The 19,076-nt window shown below is 37.2% G+C and overlaps 1 protein-coding gene across 3 annotated transcripts in view; it reads left to right on the top strand.

Annotated features, from left to right (window-relative positions):
• The first annotated feature begins 1,769 nt into the window (after positions 1-1,769).
• The window catches only part of NPHP1 (nephrocystin 1), a 47,258-nt gene continuing 29,951 nt past the window's right edge, over positions 1,770-19,076 (top strand). For 2 of the 3 annotated variants that reach the window (XM_083350696.1, XM_083350698.1), the window contains exons 1-10: positions 1,770-1,895; positions 6,199-6,272; positions 7,318-7,378; positions 8,317-8,453; positions 9,129-9,364; positions 9,937-10,034; positions 10,842-10,936; positions 11,385-11,427; positions 15,636-15,720; positions 16,273-16,367. In XM_083350696.1, coding sequence (XP_083206822.1) covers positions 1,812-1,895; positions 6,199-6,272; positions 7,318-7,378; positions 8,317-8,453; positions 9,129-9,364; positions 9,937-10,034; positions 10,842-10,936; positions 11,385-11,427; positions 15,636-15,720; positions 16,273-16,367 — 1,008 coding nt within the window. In that variant the 5' untranslated portion in view covers positions 1,770-1,811. Of the gene's footprint in view, positions 1,896-6,198; positions 6,273-7,317; positions 7,379-7,800; positions 7,925-8,316; positions 8,454-9,128; positions 9,365-9,936; positions 10,035-10,841; positions 10,937-11,384; positions 11,428-15,635; positions 15,721-16,272; positions 16,368-19,076 lie in introns of those variants that run through there. The other variant, XM_083350697.1, reaches the window with a different exon arrangement.

Raw genomic sequence — 19,076 nt, forward strand, 5'->3', positions numbered from 1 at the left:
TCATCCAAGAAACTTCTTAAATTCTGACTGGATGGTAGGGAATGGAAGGATTTATATTTCTTGCAGACAACTGGTCATTTACATTCTTTTAGAGAGTAATTGAGGCCACATGGAAGTTTATCTGTGTCCTCAAGGTCACCTGAGTAGTGCAAATGGGTGTGGAGCCTTCTTGGAACTGTTGAAAAGACTGTGTTGTAGAATGGAGATAGATGAATTCTTATCCCTCCCTTTCTATTTAGAGAGGGCTGTTCAGTTTTGGCATAGATGGTCTCTTTGGCCCCTATTTCAAACCAGTGGTCCTCTCTGCCTAAAATGGACCATTTCTCACCATCCAGTCAGAGTTGAAGCTTCTTGGATGAGAACCAAACATCTTCATAGAAAAACAAGTAAGTCCAGTTGCCTCTTGAAAAAGCTCGTTTGGGACAGCTGTGACCTGGATGACAGAATCTCCATAGACATAGTATGGTTTGGGTTTACTGTATTATGTGAAGCCACACATGGCTTATTTAATAAATCATATTGAAACCTAGAACAATGTATAAGCTAAACCTTATATAGAATGTGATTTTAAATCTGAACTATTTATTTTGGTGTGATATTTTATAAGAAACAACCTGCCTAATCAACTATATAAAGGAACAAGGGACTAGAAATGGTACTTATGTATGGGAGTTGAGATGCAGTACATCAGGGGTGTCAAACTGCCGGCCAGGAGGTAGGTTGCATCACGCCCAGTCCAGCTCCAGCAATGCGGGGAAAAATCATGATATAATAAGTTGGAAGGGACCTTGGAGGTCATCTAGTCCAACCCCCTGCTCAGGCAGGAAACCCTATGATGTCATGACACATCATGTGATGCAGTGAGTTTGACACCTGTGCAGTACATCATGCACCCTTAATTTGCTACAAATTCTTACAAACTGATTTTCTAGTGCAGCCATGAGAGTTAATGTACCTACCAATTGACTCATACTGAAATTTTTGTTACTAGTTTTAATAAGGTAAAAATCCAACTGAATTGAATGAGTACAGAAAGGACCTATCTGGTGGCAAAAAGATAATTTAACTGCTCATATATTCAGTTTGGTGAGGCCTTCATTCTGGGATGTTTGTACCCAGGTTGAAATAATAAAAGTAATTGTTTATTTTATCAAGTTTATAATAGTTAAAATTTCTTTTTAGTTTCAGTTTATTGTTAAGCATCTTAAGCATTCAAATAAAAAAATGGGGTATACAGTTTTTGGATATGAAATTGCTTTTTTGTCCTGCCCAAGTGAGTGTCTCAGAATACAGGACATGGGATTTGAAGAAGTATTGGGCTACAATTCCAGAGAATCAGATTCAAGTTCACTAGAAAGGGATTTGGGGAATAAAGTTGGAGGACGGAGGATTATATAGGCTGATGTGAACTACTAGGCGTATAGTTAACATGACCGTAAACTCATATTTTTGTATTTCCCGTATTCTTGGCGTAAATTGGAATTTAAGAATTAAGAATTCTGTTAAGAATTCTTAAAACCATCGAATTACAAGAAATATAATGAACAATGGTATTTTATCGCCTATTCTCTTTGTTACTAGAGCAGAGCAAAATTGGGAATTCCCCCTCAGCTGTTCCCTTTACTCGGGAACATCTGGCTCCCTCGGTTTTGATAGCTGCAGAGACGAGTAGCACCATTAGCGCGATTCTCTCCTAAATCTCGCTTTGGGTCTTAGGAACGCCGATTGATGACGTTGTTAGTAAAGCGCCGCAGCGTTGGTCTCCTTAGCGACCGTGGCGGCCGCTCTCTTTGAGCAGAGCAACCGCGGCAATGTCTATACAAATGCCCGGCCGTCGGAGCCGAAGGGGCCCACTGCAGAGCGCGTTGAGTCGGGGCCGAGAGCTGCGGGAACAGGTAAAATATCTTTTGGCGTTATCTTCCTCGGAGAGAGAGGGAGAGCGAGCGAGCTGGGGTTGCAGAAGACAAGTTTCCAGTGCTTCGCAACGGTCGTGGCCGATTAGAGAGGATGGCGGTTCACTGAAAATAAAAAATCCTCCAAACCTCATTTGGTGGAGCTCACGTATGGGCTTGTTTCAGTGCAAATCTGACATGGCTCCCCAAATGTGATCCCTCCGTTTTCATTGTTGGAATATGTGAATCCCTAGAAAACTGTTCTGAAGTTAGAAGATGCACGTGTATCTTAAAGTGGCGGGGGAGAGGGAGATGTATGCTCACGCCCTAGCGAGCCAAAATCCAAAATTTTACGGTCTTGACTGAACCGTCGTTCAATGTAATCCTAGATTGTAATCCTATTCTGCAAATAAGCATATGATTTTAGTAAGAATTATTTGGTAAAAGTTAGTAAGAGTTATTTGGTAGAAAAGAGTTGTTAGAGACAAGCAATTTCTCCTAGTGACATTCTCAAAAAAACTGCAAGCAACAGTGAAAAAGCTAATTTAATAGGTTAGTTTTCCGCTTCTACTAAAATAAATTTGTGTTCAACAGGGAAAATTGAGTAAATGATAACACATACCCATACACACATTTCATATTTCTAAACCACCTAGCACCCTCAGTGTGGGGCTTTATATGTCCTTTATGTATGCTTTATGTATATATGCCAGAAAACTAGAGCAAGTAGATTAATCTATAAGCCTTAGTAGAAAGTTCATAAAATATAGAACAGGCTGGTCATGGCATCCCCTCCCCCAGAGCCCACCAAGCCAGATATGTGAAGAAGGTGAGGGCCATTTGCTGGCCACTTCCAGGCGATGGTGCATTTCTTCATTCCTCATAAAGGGTGATACCTCCCCAGCACGTGCCCAAGTGGACGGGGCCGACATGGCGGGGGCCGGTCCCTTGCTGTTTCCAGGATGGCCTTGTGGAGACGGAACGTGTTCCAGCACGGATAGCCACCATGAGATTGTACATTGGCTCCTGGCCAGACTTGGTTGGAGCCAAGGCAGCGGGGGCCGTTCCCTTGCTGTTTCCAGGATGGCTTCATGAGCCACATGAAACCACTTTGCGGGTTGGATGCAGCCCGCGGGCCTTGTGTTTGATATGTCTGGTTTACAAGGATTAAAAGATATGACTGATGGACATTAGATTTAGCATTTTATTACTTTTGTTTTAATATTTTATTATTTGTTAAATTTATACGGTATGTTGTCCTTTTCGTAGTTCAAGACACTGTAAGCTATACTTTATATTTTATACTCCTTTCCTGAGTGGAAACAATGTGATGAATATATATGTATAATATATCAGAATAAGCATTTCTCTATATTGTATTTCTTATACATATATAGACATCCTAGTTTAACTTAGTGCAACTGTGTAACCCTCTCTCTCTCTCTCTCTCTGTGTGTGTGTGTATAGATTTTTTTTAAACTAACAACCTTGTGCTTGGTAAACAGCATGTTTTCTGGGTTCACATTTCACAACAATAATAGTCAAATTCTATCATATCATACTCTACATAACAGCTTTCCTTGATTTTCTCTTCTTCCCATATTCTCTTTGGCAAACATTAGGTTAATAGAGTTCTTAATATTTTAGTAACAAAAAGAGGTTAAATTTAACATTTTTCTAACATTTATCCAATTGGTAATAGCATCAATATAGAACTTCTTTTCTAATTAGTCCTCTTGGTTGCATTATATGTCCTGTTTTCAACATTCTCATTTAGACTTTTTCCCCACAAAATTAAAATCATTTAATTTTGGGTCAATATAAAAGGGAGAAAAAATGACATTGCCATAGGTGTATAGGCCACCCAACACAACAAAGGAAATAGATGAACTTTTTGCTAGTCAGCTAACCATGGTGTGTAGGAAGCACATCACAATTGTAATGGGGGACTTTAACTAGCCTGACATCAACTGGGAGACAAACTCTGCACCAAGTGGAAGATCAAACAGATTCCTGAGAAACCTAGCAAACAACTTTGTCACCCAAAAAATAGAGAAGGGAATTAGGGGATTAGCTATTTTGGATCTAATTCTCACTAACAGAGATAAAATGATGTAAGGTGTTGAAGCCACAGGAACCTTGGGAGGAAGTGATCATGCAATATTGGAATTCAACATTATGGAAGCACAAACAATAGAATACAGTCATACTAGAGTCTTGGACTTTAAGAGAGCTAATTTCGATAAACTTAGAGCTTGGGAAGGATTCCATGGATGAGAATTGTCAAGGAGAAAACAACTCAAGAAGCTTGGGAAATTTTGAAAAGTGAGATAATAAAAGCCCAGTCTAGCATAATACCAACAAAGAGGAAAAATAACAGCTAGCAAAAGAAACCAGCATGGCTGCATAAAGAACTCTCTGATAAATTGAAAGATAAAAAGGACAAATATAGAAAGTGGAAAGAGGGGCACATAACTAAGTCAGAATATCAGCAAATAGCCCGAGCCTGCAAAGACAAAGCGAAGAAAGCTAAGGCTCAAAATGAACTAAGACTTGTGACCAAAGTCAAAAATAACAAAAAAAGCTTCTTTCAACATGTAAAAAACAAGAAAAAAGTGAAGGAAATGATTGGTCCATTAGTGGGTGAAAGTGGCAAGAAGGTGACAAGCAACAGGGAGAAAGCAGAACTCTAACTCATTTTTTGCATCTGTCTTTACACAAAGGGAAAAAACAGACAGTGCCATAAAAAACAGAATAGAAAACAAGTTGTGATAGGCAAGAAAATGGTAAGTGAGCACCTGTCCAGCCTAGATGAGTTCAAATCACCAGTACCAGATGGATTACACCCCAAAGTTCTCAAGGAACTGGCAGATGTGATCTCAGAACCACTGAACTATATCTTTCAAAGATCCTGGAGCACTGGGGAACTACCAGAGGACTGGAAAAGAGCTGATATAGTTCCCATCTTCAAAAAAGGGAAAAAATAGATCCAGGAAACTACAGACCTATCAGCCTGACCTCAATACCTGGGAAGATTCTGGAAAAGATAATCAAACAATGAATCAGTGACCACCTAGAGGCAAACAAAATCATTACTAAAAGCCAACATGGGTTTGTCAAAAACAGATCATGCCAGACAAATCTTATTGCATTCTTTGACCAAGTGACAAAACTAGTGGATCAGAGGAATGCTGTGGATATAATTTACTTGGACTTTTCTTTTTGATAAAGTAGATCACAACCTACTACTTGATAAGATAGAAAAATGTGGGTTAGACAGCATCACCACCAGAGGGATTTGTAGCCGGTTGACCGGCCGTACTCAGTGTGTGGTCCTCAATGGAACTGCATCTACATGGAGGGAAGTGTGTAGTGGGGTGCCCCAGGGCTCTGTTCTGGGCCCAGTGCTCTTCAACATCTTTAATGATTTGGACGAAGGGATAGATTTTTTTAAAAATCCCATTTATATCCCGCCCTTCTCCGAAGACTCAGGGCGGCTTACAATCTAAGAAGCACAAATCAATGTGCTTAGCAATAGCCTTCATTCTATGTATATGCTTGCTTATTAGGGCTTTCAAGTCCCTTCCAACTTTACTATTATGATTATGATTATCTGTTAAGATTTTCTCAAAATTGATTTACAGTTAAATATCAAAGCTGCTTCCCTCATGATAGTCCTCCCAACAATTACATTTCTCATATCATTAAAAAAAATACAATACTACTCAGAAAAAGAAAAAAAAAGAAAAACATCTCTCTCAAACTAAAATTAATTTATATCCCCCATTTTTTTCATTTATTAACTCTATTCCGCTTGATATTTATTAATTAGTTAATCCATGTTATATTTTAAACATATTCAAACAGATATTTAATCTTTAAAATTGCATCTGATAAGACAGTTACATTTCTCATATCATTAATTTCTCATATCATTAGTGCAACTGTTAAATCTCACATAAAGTAGAACAAGTGGGCCAGAGTGTTTAAAGCAGCAAGATCCTGCAGAGGGCACTATAGTAGAATTTATGTATACATAGAACTTAATGAGATTTAGATAACTATGTTTAGTACAGATTTGTAAACTTAGTGAATTTCCTACTCTGAAGGGGAAGTTAGGAGTGTAATTGGTCTAGTGAACATTATTAATATTGGCCAGATGATGTGTGAATATTGGAGAATATGAAAAACTTGTTTTGGGAATGTTAATTTTATCCTAAATACAATATAGATAAAAGTCTTAAATGTATGAGGTTGTGCAAATGTTTTTTTCAACAAATTATGTCTTAATTATAAAATATTTCAGGTGGAAACTTTGCTTCAAGAAAGCAAAACAGTGAAAGCTCTGGATTCTGAAAAAAAGAAAAGCCTTAGTGAGAGGTAATGTACATTTTAGCTACAGTATTCTTTTGATAGAAGCAAATGTAATATTTTATATGGTAGTAAAATGTAAACAGGTGATTTAAAAATAGTTGAAACTAAAACTTTTCTTCTTTATTTGAAAGAAAATTTATCAAAAATAAGAAGACTCATTTCTACTTGTGTATTTTACTTCAAAGATGAGAGGTGATGCAATGTTATTTGTCTAGTCTCATTACAGCACAAATAAAATAAAAAAATGAAGATTGCTCATGAATATAAATATTTGGAACTGCTCTTCAGTGGAGTATCAGTGAATTAATGTGCAGCTTTTAATGTCATGATTTTTCACGTTCAAATGCATTATACTTTAATATTAGCATTCAGTATATACCATTGCTTGCGGTGAGTTGGTTCACTTTAACTGCTATATGTTATCGTTAATTTTTAAAACGTTTTATATTGCTTTCACTATGAAAGTAGATTCAAGGCCAATTTACAAAATATTCAAGATTATTTGTTCATGAAATGCTAGTTACTCCAAAGAATTCAGGTAGCTTATATTTCAGAATGATAAAAACCGTAAAGCAAATATCCCCCTTCCCCTTGAACAAACTTGTTAGTATTTATCTACAGTACATGTTTCCAGGGGTATATTTTTATTTAAGAATGAATTTGTTTTTCTAGATAGGATCAAAGTCAAAGAACTACAGTATTTTTTTCGAAAATGATAGCAGCCAGGTGTACTTGGTAGCTTTGCTTCACCTTTGGTTACCCTGAAGTAGATTTTTGTTGTGGAGATTCTGCAGGAGAATGAGCAACTGAGGGATTTAATTATTCTTCAGCTAGCTAAATGTAACAGGCTTTGAATAGCTTTCAGCATCAATATTATTCCTTTTCTAGGGGTATCTATATACAAAGAATTTATGATTATGGCAGTATGCTATTAACATACCTGCTCACCTTGGCATCATTAACTTGTTTTATTAAATTTAAGCAGAGTATTATTTGTAATATTTTTGATGGTTGGTAGACAGCATATAAAATATGGTCTTTCTGTTTATAGATGTTTGGAGCTGAAGAAATCTGTGGATGAAAATGCCTTAAAGCTTCGAAATTTAAAGAAAGTAAATATTAGTGGTACAGTTCATTGATTGATTATGTGCCAGCAAGTGATTTTTGACTCCTCCTAACCACACACATATTTTCTTCATTGCAATGATGCACTCAGTGCTACTGTAACTTGTTGCTGGTCATGCTCTTTTTCATTTCATCTTTTTCAGCATTAGAGACTTTTGTAGTGAGTTTGGTCTTCACATAATGTGTACAAAGTAAGATAATTTGAGCCTGGTCGTTTGTGCCTCAAGTGAGAACTCTGAGTTGATTTATTCAGTGATCAATTTGTTTGATTTTTTTGGCTGTCCACAGAATTCTCTGGAATCTTCTTCATCACCAAAATTCAAAACATCCTACCCTCTTTCAAAGTCCAGCTTTTGCTTCTATAAAGTATTACAGGGAATACCATGGCTTTCATGATTTTGATCTTTACAGACATCATGGCGTTGAATGTCTTTTCCAATTGTGGCAGAATACTTATCCAAAAAAAAGAGAGGGAAGATTCCAAGATATTGTTTGCTAAACTAGTATCAAAATTAGAAGCTACTTTTTTCCAGGTTCCAATATATACTTGCTATCTGAATTTCTGTCTTTCTAAATTAAATCCATTCTTTAAATAGAAATAATACTAATAATCTATACCAGAACAAATGTGTTCTTTTTCAGCATAAAGAACCATGTGAATGTTTACATGTAATAAATAACTAGCACATCTTTCCTAACTGTGATTTGGAAGACAGTATCATGCAGAGGTTAACATTGGAAAAATTCAAATTTAACTCCCTCTTGACCGTGGCTCTCACATGGATGTTTTTGATCCTTCTATCTCAATGGATTGGTGCTCTGAGACTAAAATGAAGGGAAATGTTTATGTATATTACTTTGAGCTTCCAGAGAAATGGCAAGATATAAATATAAACTAAGATCCTATGTGTTTTTTATCACACAGTCAGATGAGCCTGCACCAGTAGGAAATTATAATCAGAGAAAAGAAGAAGAAGAAAAGCAATTGCTCAAGCTTTCTCAGCAGCTGGAAAAAATTGCTGCAGTCCTTAACCAGGACAATGTAGTCAAAGACTCCAACATGTAGGTAAATTTAAGAGATTTTTTTTTGTTATAGCCAACTATCACAAGTCTGCTTAAATTTAAACATGGACATGTTTCAGAACTAGTATAAACGTTTTTTACAAAGATTGGAAGCAAATGCAGCATGGATTTCAAATATGGATATCTTCTTCCCTATAACATAAAATTAAGATATATAACAGTATTGAAATTTAAATGCATTCAAAATGCATTGTGCATATCTTTTTGATACCTGTTTCCATTTTGTGGAAGCTGCCTAACCTCATTTAATGCCAGATTTTATAGTTTTCAGGAATAGGAAAAAGCTATGCCTGTTTTCTTTTGAATTGCTGGCTTCGTTTAGTTTATTTTCTAAATGTATTATTTTTGATTTATAAATTTTAAAAACATTACGTTTTAATCTTTTAAAAATATATAAATTATATTTTTAATGATCTTTGTAATGCATTTGGTATTTTTAAGAAGAATAAGATAAAATTATGTTCAATAAATCAGTTTTACTTTGGGCATTCAAGATATAACCTGTTTTTCCCTAAAAATTCAGAAGCATTGATTATTTATTTCTTGTATTTGTGTACTTCCAATTCAAGCTACATATTAGTTAAACCAAGGACTGGTTAAAATAAGTGATTTTCAAAACACTAGTTCGTTCTGTTTTTATTTCTTTGTTGTTAGGAATTTGAAAAAGAAAGGCAGCCCAGAGGAACAGCAGAAAGATGAAGAGATAGAAAATGAGGAAGAAGGAGAAAGTACCCAAAATGATGATGATGATGAAGAAGAGCAAGATAGCGAGGATGATGAGGATGATGAATATGATGATGAAAGTAAACTAGACACTTCATTTAATACAGAATTCATCGCTCTTGGTGATTTTGCTGCACAGCAAGAAGGGGATTTGACAATTAAAGCAAGTAAAGTCTAGCATTTGTTGACTCCACTAGATCCACTTGTTTGTGTCTACTCCCTGTCTTCTTTGTTGTGATCTGTGCCCCATAGCATTTAATGCAGCATGGAGAATTGAGACCAACCCATCATTGCCTTCCCTAACTTTGGCCTGGGCTGTATGCATTGTCTAAAGAATGGTTTAGATTGCAGCAGGGGGTCCAAGTGGAACAGCAGGTTTGTATAGGTGCAGTCATATAAATCTACCAATGTTTATGTGATTGAAATGTTTATTCTTAAAGAAAATAATTTATATCAAGCTGAATGGAATGTACATTTTTAGACATCAAATTAACTTTTAGGTTTTCTGTTTGTTCAGAATATCTGCAAAACAATTTGGCTTTCTTTTTATGTCTCCTTCTAGCATCTTTAGTAACATTTTGCAGCAGTTGGTAAAATGAGAATAATGATCACATTTGATACTAAACAAACATTTAAACATACACCATATGTTCTGTGCATTGTATTGGAGTGCTCAAAGATTTTCAGTGTTAATATACTTACCCTCTTTTACTTTCTCTGTTTTCATTATTGAAGAAAGAAGAAGTTCTTCTTGTCATTGAGAAAAAGCCTGATGGTTGGTGGTTGGCGAAAAATTCGAAAGGGGAGAAAGGTCTTGTCCCTAAAACCTATCTTATGGTTGGTGTGCATTTTCCCTTTCTATTCAGTTTTAACTGTTTTATTATTGTTGATATCTCTGCTCTTTTGTAAGATGGCACATTGGTAACATTGCACTGTATAAAAGTGAAATATTTTTCCTTAGCCTGCTGTAAAACCTATATTTTTTGATAGAAATAAAACTTGCCTATATTTGAGTCTTACTGTTGATTGAATATGCCTATATGGAAGAAAGACAGTGCCAGGATCTCTGGAATCAGTCCATTTACAAAGATTGGCTGGAAATTGTATGGATTGTTTACCTATGGTAGTTATTTATACAAATATTTATGGCCTGAGTACTATTCTAAGAACCTAGGCTGGGTTAAATAAATAAACGCCATCTTATCAGTTCAAAATCAGCAATTATCTCAACACAGCAATGAGAGAGTTGCAGATTTTTACTAATAGGGCACTGTCTATTCTGGATGTTAGGTTTTGAGTGGACAAGGTGATGCACCAACCACTTTAGTTAGAAAAGAAACAGTGATGATGAAGGTGAAAAACTTCTTTAGTTTGGGTTGTCAGGCAGCTATCAGTTATCTATTCTGATTTATCAGGGAATCTCTAGAACAGTTTGAAAATTAGTGTGATGGGCTTTAGACGTGTGGGGAATTTGTGAAAAGTACTTCTTCCATTAGAAGCTTCTGCTGTTTATGATGGAGTATTATTTTTAATAAAGATATCAGGCTCATTGTAGGCTAACACTCTGCATCATGCTGTCAGAACATCTATTCCATTACAAAAATAAGGATGCAGTTTGGCTGATCAGTGTACTTCTTGTGATAGGCAAAAGACAAGGAAGAAGAGCCAAGTGAAGAGGAAACAGAGGATGACATTGAGGTGGCAGATGAAACAGCAGGTGGAGCCAATATTCTGAAAAGGTAGACTGTAGGCTTTAATACAAACATACATCATCATCAATTGGTATATTATGAGAACTTACTCAATTTGTAAGCAATTTTATATGCAATGTGTAAGAATTTTTTTAAAAAACCATCCAAAATCATAGCTTCAATCTTATTCCCAAAGTTGTCTATAATATGGGACCCACCATAAAAAAATAATTAGTTCTTGGTTTTAAATGTATTCATGATGGGACTTACAAAAAAAGTCTTACTGAAGATCTAAATGTGTGGAATAAACTTGTACAGAATTAGGAACTTCTTCAAGAGCTCTGGGCCCAAGCTGTTTAAGGCTTTAACGCCATATTGAGCCTTCTGAATTGGTCCCATAAAGCAATCTGATTTGAATGCTAATTTGCTTGTCTATATATTTCCCATAAGCTCACGTATGATCGTACTTTTTTCCTTATGTTTGTACTATCTGCAGAACAGACTCTCACTGGAGTGCTGTCAAAAAGGCCCTCACAGAGGTTAGTTTGTATTTTGCAAAATTACGTTTATATATCAGTAATGATTTGAAGCATCACCTTTATTTTGTCAAAAGATTGTGACTGAAGAGCAAGCATCTGACTTTATTCCTACTGTGGAATGCACAGTGAGCAAGCTGAAAATATTTACACTGGAATAAATATTAGCAGCACAATCCTTTCTTTATTTGTTGTTGTTGTTGTTAGTTGCGAAGTCGTGTCCGACCCATCGCGACCCTATGGACAATGTTCCTTCAGGCCTTCCTGTCCTCTACCATCTTCTGGAGTCCATCTAGGCTCACGCCTACTGCTTCAGTGACTCCATCCAGCCACCTCATTCTCTGTCGTCCCCTTCTTCTATTGCCCTCAATCTTTCCCAGCATTAGGCTCTTCTCCAGTGAGTCCTTCCTTCTCATTAGGTGGCCAAAGTATTTGAGTTTTAGCTTCAGGATCTGGCCTTCTAAAGAGCAGTCAGGGTTGATCTCCTCTAGGACTGACCGGTTTGATCGCCTTGCAGTCCAAGGAACTCGCAGGAGTCTTCTCCAGCACCATAGTTCAAAGGCTTCAATTCTTTGGCGCTCAGCCTTTCTTATGGTCCAGCTTTCACTGCCATACATTGCAACTGGGAAGACCATAGCCTTGACCATACGCACTTTTGTTGACAGGGTGATGTCTCTGCTTTTTAGTGTGCTGTCTAGATTTGCCATGGCTTTCCTCCCAAGGAGCAAGCGTCTTTTAATTTCTTGGCTACAGTCCCCATCTGCAGTGATCTTGGAGCCCAGGAAAATAAAATCTGTCACTACCTCCATTTCTTCCCCATCTATTTGCCAGGAATTGAGAGGGCCAGATGCCATGATCTTGGTTTTCTTAATGTTTAGTTTCAACCCAAGTTTTGCACTCTCCTTCTTCACCCGCAACAAGAGGCTCTTTAGTTCTTCTTCACTTTCTGCCATTAGAGTGGTATCATCTGCATATCTTAGGTTGTTGATGTTTCTTCCGGCAATCTTAATTCCAACTTTTGATTCATCTAGCCCTGCCTTTCTCATGATGTGCTCTGCATATAAGTTAAATAGGCAAGGCGACAGTATACAGCCTTGCCGGACTCCTTTCCCAATTTTGAACCAATCAGTGGTTCCGTGTCCAGTTCTCACTGTTGCTTCTTGGCCCGCATATAGATTTCTCAAGAGACAAATAAGATGGTCTGGTATGCCCATCTCTTTAAGGACTTGCCACACTTTGTTATGATCCACACAATCAAAGGCTTTAGCATAGTCAATGAAGCAGAAGTAGATGTTTTTCTGGAACTCTCTAGCTTTCTCCATGATCCAGCGTATGTTAGCAATTTGATCTCTAGTTCCTCTGCCTCTTCGAAATCCTGCCTGTACTTCTGGTAGTTCTCGATCCACATACTGCTGGAGTCTAGCTTGTAGGATTTTAAGCATAACTTTACTAGCATGAGAAATGAGTGCAATGGTGCGATAGTTTGAACATTCTTTGGCACTGCCTTTCTTTGGAATTGGAATGTAAACTGATCTTTTCCAATCCTGTGGCCACTGTTGAGTTTTCCAAATTTGCTGGCAAATTGAGTGTAGCACTTTTACTGCATCGTCTTTTAAGATTTTGAATAGCTCAGCTGGAATACTGTCACCTCCACTAGCTTTGTTGTTGCTCAGCTTTTTTAAGGCCCACTTCACTTCACATTCTAGGATGTCTGGCTCGAGGTCAGTGACCACCTCATTGTGATTATCAGGGACGTTAAGCTCATTCTTGTATAGTTCTTCTGTGTAATTTTGCCACCTCTTCTTAATCTCTTCTGCCTCTGTTAGGTCCCTGCCATTTTGGTCCTTTATCATGCCCATTTTTGCATGAAACGTTCCCTTCATCTCTCCAATTTTCTTGAAAAGATCTATGGTCCTCCCTATTCTATTGTTTTCTTCTATTTCTTTGCATTGTTCATTTAAGAAGGCATTCTTATCTCTTCTAGCTATTCTTTGAAATTCTGCATTTAATTGGGCATATCTTTCTTTTTCTCCCTTGCCTTTCGCTTCCCTCCTTTCCTCAGCTATTTGCAAAGCTTCCTCAGACAGCCATTTTGCTTTCTTGCATTTCTTTTTCTTTGGGATGGTTTTGGTTGCTACCTGTTGTACAATGTTGCGAACCTCTGTCCATAGTTCTTCAGGCACTCTGTCTATCAGATCTAATTCCTTAAATCTATTTGTCACCTCTACTGTATATTGAACAGGGATATGATTTAATTCATACCTGACTGGCCTAGCGCTTTTCCCTACTTTCTTTAATTTAAGCCTAAACTTTGCAACAAGAAGCTCATGGTCTGAGCCACAGTCAGCTCCTGGTCTTGTTTTTACTGACTGTATAGACCTTCTCCATCTTTGGCTGCAGAGCATATAGTCAATCTGATTTCTGTGTTGACCGTCTGGTGATGTCCATGTGTAAAGCCGTCTCTTGGGTTGTTGGAAAAGAGTGTTTGCTATGACCATCGTATTCTCTTGACAAAATTCTATCAGCCTGTGCCCTGCTTCATTTTGTACTCCAAGGCCAAACTTGCCTGTTATTCCAGTTATCTTTTGGCTTCCTACTTTAGCGTTCCAATCTCCCATGATGATAAGGACATCATTTTTTGGTGTTAGTTCTATAAGGTGCCGTAGGGCTTCATAGAACCAGTCAATTTCATCCTCTTCAGCACCGGTGGTTGGGGCATAGACTTGGACTACTGTGATATTGAATGGTTTGCCTTGGATTCGAACTGAGATCATTCTATCATTTTGAGGATTGTATCCCAGTATTGCTTTTCCTATTTTTTTATTGACTATGAAGGCTACTCCATTTCTTCTGAGGGATTCTTGCCCGCAGTAGTATACCTGATGGTTATCTGAATTAAATTCACCCATTCCTGTCCATTTTAGTTCGCTGATACCTAAGATGTTGATGTTTAGTCTTGTCATCTCTTGTTTGACCACGTCCAGCTTTCCTTGATTCATGGAACTTACATTCCAGGTTCCTATGGAGAAAAAATCTTTACAGCATCGGACTTTCCTTTCACCACCAGACACATCCACAGCTGAGCGTCCTTTCGGCTTTGGCCCAGTCGCTTCATTCTTTCTGGCGCTACTAGTATTAGCCCTCTGCTCTTCCCCAGTAGCATATTGGACACCTTCCGACCTGAGGGGCTCATCTTCCAGCGTCATATCATTTTGCCTTTTGGTACTGTCCATAGGGTTTTCATGGCAAAGATACTGGAGTGGTTTGCCATTTCCTTCTCCAGTGGATCACGTTTTGTCAGAACTCTCTGCTATGACCTTTCCGTCTTGGGTGGCCCTGCACGGCATAGCTCATAGCTTCATTGAATTACGCAAGCCCCTTCGCCATGACAAGGCAGTAATCCATGAAGGGGTTTCTTTATTTACTCAGAGTCAATTACCATCCTAATTTCTAGCATGATCTTGGAACAGAATTGCTGAAACTTTCAGCAGCAGATATTTCATTAAGTGTTAAAAAATGAAAATGGACAACTTCATTAATTACCCGGGAAAGTGAATGAAAATAGGATAACAAAACAGTCTGGAGGCTGGGCAAGAGAAATAAGGTGGTGAGGGCAAATAGCAGAATAAGCAGAAGGATAGCACTAGAAAAAGAAAATGGGGCAGCAAGTGCAGAAAACACAGGCAGAATGGAAGGAGCGCTCTCCTTAGCAGGCATCTCACTGAGTGACTTTTGCCATATCCACTGTTGGGAACAGAAGTAAATTGAAAATCAGCAAATCATGGGTAGATCTTGATATCTTCCCTAGAACTGCAGCAGAGTGGAGAGACATCCGTCAGGACATCGCGATAATTAGTGCCACAATATAAAGTGGGTTGCCTTCTCCACATTTCCGCGAGTAACCATAGTTTGCTCATGAAGCTCTAAACTTGGCTCTTTGAGCTATCTGGTCTGGACTGAGGGGTTTAATATTTTTAAATTGTGATTTAATTTTTGCGGCTAGACTTAATTTAATTTATTTTAATTTTATATTGGATTGTTTTTAAATTTTGCCTTGTAAACTGCCCTGAGTCCTTTGGGAATAGGGCGGTACATAAACCGAATAAATAAATAAATAAATAAATAAATAAATACTTTTTGGGGGGCTATCTTTCCCATTCTACTGACTCAGACAAGCCTTTCCTTAATAAAATATCTGTCTAAATGAACAGCATAATACCTTAGATGCCCTGACAAGTATGGGAGCCGTGCCTGCTGGATTTCGACCTTCAACACTTGCACAGTTCTTGGATGAAGGTAGGTCTTCTTCAAAATTATTCCACTAATCTAATGCTGATGCTTCTAAGGAGAACTGAAACTTGATAGGACAATGTTAAATATTATATAACGACATTAAAGAATGTTATCACTGATAGTTGGCTTTAATGCTAATTGAATTGATTTATTATTATTCCCTTTAGATTTTGGACAGCCATAGTGATAGAAATTATATAACAGAATTTTAAATGCCTCCTTCCTATTAAAATAAGATTTTTAAAGTGTCTATTGTACAGTATAAACTGAATAAAATAAAAACATGTTTGAAAATATATGTCAGTTAGCTAGATATGTTAAGTAATTGAGATAGTCAGTTCCCCCTCATAATTTGGTTCCAGATCTCAGATTCATCGTTAAAAAAAGCTATTATCTGTGATTCAAGCCATGTTATTTAGTTTATAAATTAAAAAAGCATAGCTTCAAATTTGAAAATTCTAACTATTAAACCGTATCAAAGACTATGTACCCAGTAATCATAAAAGATAAAGGGAAATCAACACAATTTAATGTGTTTTATCTATTTTTTTCTAGGAAATCAATTTCAGGCATCTTCATTCCTGCAACCAGTGCTTACACCTTCCAATCTTTCTTTCCAAGATCTAGTTTGGAGCCCTGAAAAAGGCAGTGTAAGTACTTGTTCTTAAACAGGCACCTAAAGGCTAGTGTCTTCAAGATAACATATGATGAAGAAATTGTGTGTAATGGTGCAAAAGTCTGGGTAGAATGTCATAAAGTATATACTAACATTATAAAGCAATACTAAAAGACTCAGATGCTTTCACCTGAGTTTACAGGGAGTGAGAACAAAGAGGAGGCTTCCAGTTTGCGCGCATGGTGCCAGTGGACGTGCGGGAAGAAACCTCTCCCCGCTGTCCAATCTATCTTCAGAGGACCCTGAAAAGGGTAAAAAGTCGCCCTGGAGGGGCGACCACCGTGAGGAGGTCCTCCTTGTGATCGCGGAAGGGCGGTAGCCCTCCACTTGATCCAGAGCATCTCCTCTGGCCCAAAGAAGAGATCGGCCATTAAGCTGTTCCCTGCCAAAAGCCAAAAGCACTATCAAGCACAATGAAGCAATCTGGAAGATCTGGGTGAGATCTTCCCTTTCTTAATCCCCTAACTACTTTGCTGTGGGACTTTCCTGAACATTGTCTCTCCCGCTTTGGAAAAAGCGGCGACTACTTACTTGGGGAATTAAAATTTTAAAGCCTTAAAAGAAACGGAAATTATTAACTTAATAATCAAACAATTGTATTTGTACATTTGGAACTCTTGGGCTATTAAAAAATCCTTATTTTTATGGGAACCTACTATCCTATCTACCTTTTAAGTTGTGAAAGAAGGGCAAAAAGGGAAAAAATCAGATTTTTATAAGTTTGGAAAAGATTTTACAGGCCCAGTGAGCACATCTTGTGACGAAACCTGATACAGCAAGCAAACCTCTCTGTTCTGAGATTTGGCTCAATTTCAAATTTGACGTTGACATTATCTTTAAAGTTAAGAACTGGCAATACCTGGCAAAGCAACTTTTAGGAATAGTGGAGGTGGACGTTTATTGGCTTTTATTAAAAACAGCCTCCACAAAACACCTATCTGTAAACACCAATGAAATGGAAGAATTTTTTCCACCACTTGACTATAAACTCATACTTGAAACAATCCTGGCAGTGGCTGAACAAATGAAAGCCAGACTGCAAAATAAATCTGACAGCTTAAATCCACCAAACCAAAATGTGACTTTAACTGATGAATTGACAATTTAAAAACCAAAGAGGAGGAAATTAACATCAAAATAGGGGACATTAAAGAACAGCAAATACAATCTACTGAGGACCTTGATGCCCAAATCTTGATTCCAACTACAAAATTTACAATCCAAAAAACAACAGAAGCCGAAGAAAGCAACACTAAGATGGAGGATGCCAAAGGCCTTCAAATACTGTACATTGAGAATCTAGCCAACCCAACAACAACCAAAACACCGGACATGACCTCTTACCCGAGCCAGATGGAAGTGGAAGAAGAAGAAGATCAGGTTGAACTAATGATAACTATACTACACCAAACATCAAGAACTGATTTAATAAAGCAACAATTTAATGATTATAAAGGGGAGATTTCTTTTGAAAAACTGACAAATAAGAATGCACTGAAATGAACAATGTATTTTAGATATGATAATTATTATATAATCAAATAGGGGAAATGTGGGTTACCAGAAAATTAAGTTTTCTAGATACTATAGGCTATTTTGGAACCTGTAGTGTAATTAGGTAAAATTTAACAACAGGACTTGGATATGTATAAGTGAAAATATATTGAAAATTGTTCTAATTGATTGTGTCACAATTAGAAATGTATTAATTTGATTATGTTATTGTAATTAAAGGAACTGGAGAGGGAACTCTTGATGTAACCTGAGCTGATCATAAAAGATTTTGTTATTTGTTATTGTTAACTTTTGATCACCCAACCACCACAATGCTTCATAAATATTTGGATGTAAAATTAGAAAATTAATAAAACTTGTTTTTTAAAAAAGAACAAAGAGGGAGTTCTAGTACAAGCAGGCAAACATTGTTGATATTATGGAATCCTGGTGGAATGGAAGCCATAATTTGAATGTAGTACTGGAAGATTATATAAGGATATAAGTACTGGAAGGATATTGGAAGGACAAAAAAATAAGACCAAGAAAAGGGAAGGGTGATGGCATAGATAGAAATAACTATAGGGAAATTTGTGACACCAAAAATGAAAAGCCTGCCATAAATGTCTGAGTGAATATATGGGAAAAAAAACATTGACAATGTTGTACATGTGTACTACGAATCAGCCAAACATATAGATGAGCTCATCACAAATCAGGTGGCCATAATATGTCTATGAAACATAAACTGTGGTAATGGTGTGTGTCAACTACCTAACATCAATTGGGAATCAAACTCTGTAGCAAATGGGAGATCCAATAGGTTCTTTCAGATGACTTTATCATACAAAGGGTGGAAAAAGGAACCAAGGAATTAGCTGTCCTGGATTTAATACTTATTAATGTGGATGTAAAGCTTGAGGAAGTGGAAGTTATAGGAACTTTGGCAGAGGTTGACCATGTGATCCTGCAATTCATCATACTGCAGACAGGGAGAACTGAAGGTACTCACATTAGCATTCTAGACTTTAGGAAAGCTCATTTCCAGTAAGGGAATAAATATGAAAGATTCCATGCATGAAAATCCTGAAGGGGAAAACAGTTCAGGAAAGTTGGGAGACTGAAAAATGAAATGGGAGAGAGTGGTGAACCAGTGTGCTTGCATAGAGAACTCTGATAAACAACAGAG

The sequence above is a fragment of the Vipera ursinii genome, assembly GCF_947247035.1.
Source record: "Vipera ursinii genome assembly, chromosome: 1".
In the NCBI taxonomy this organism is placed as follows: Eukaryota; Metazoa; Chordata; class Lepidosauria; order Squamata; family Viperidae; genus Vipera; species Vipera ursinii.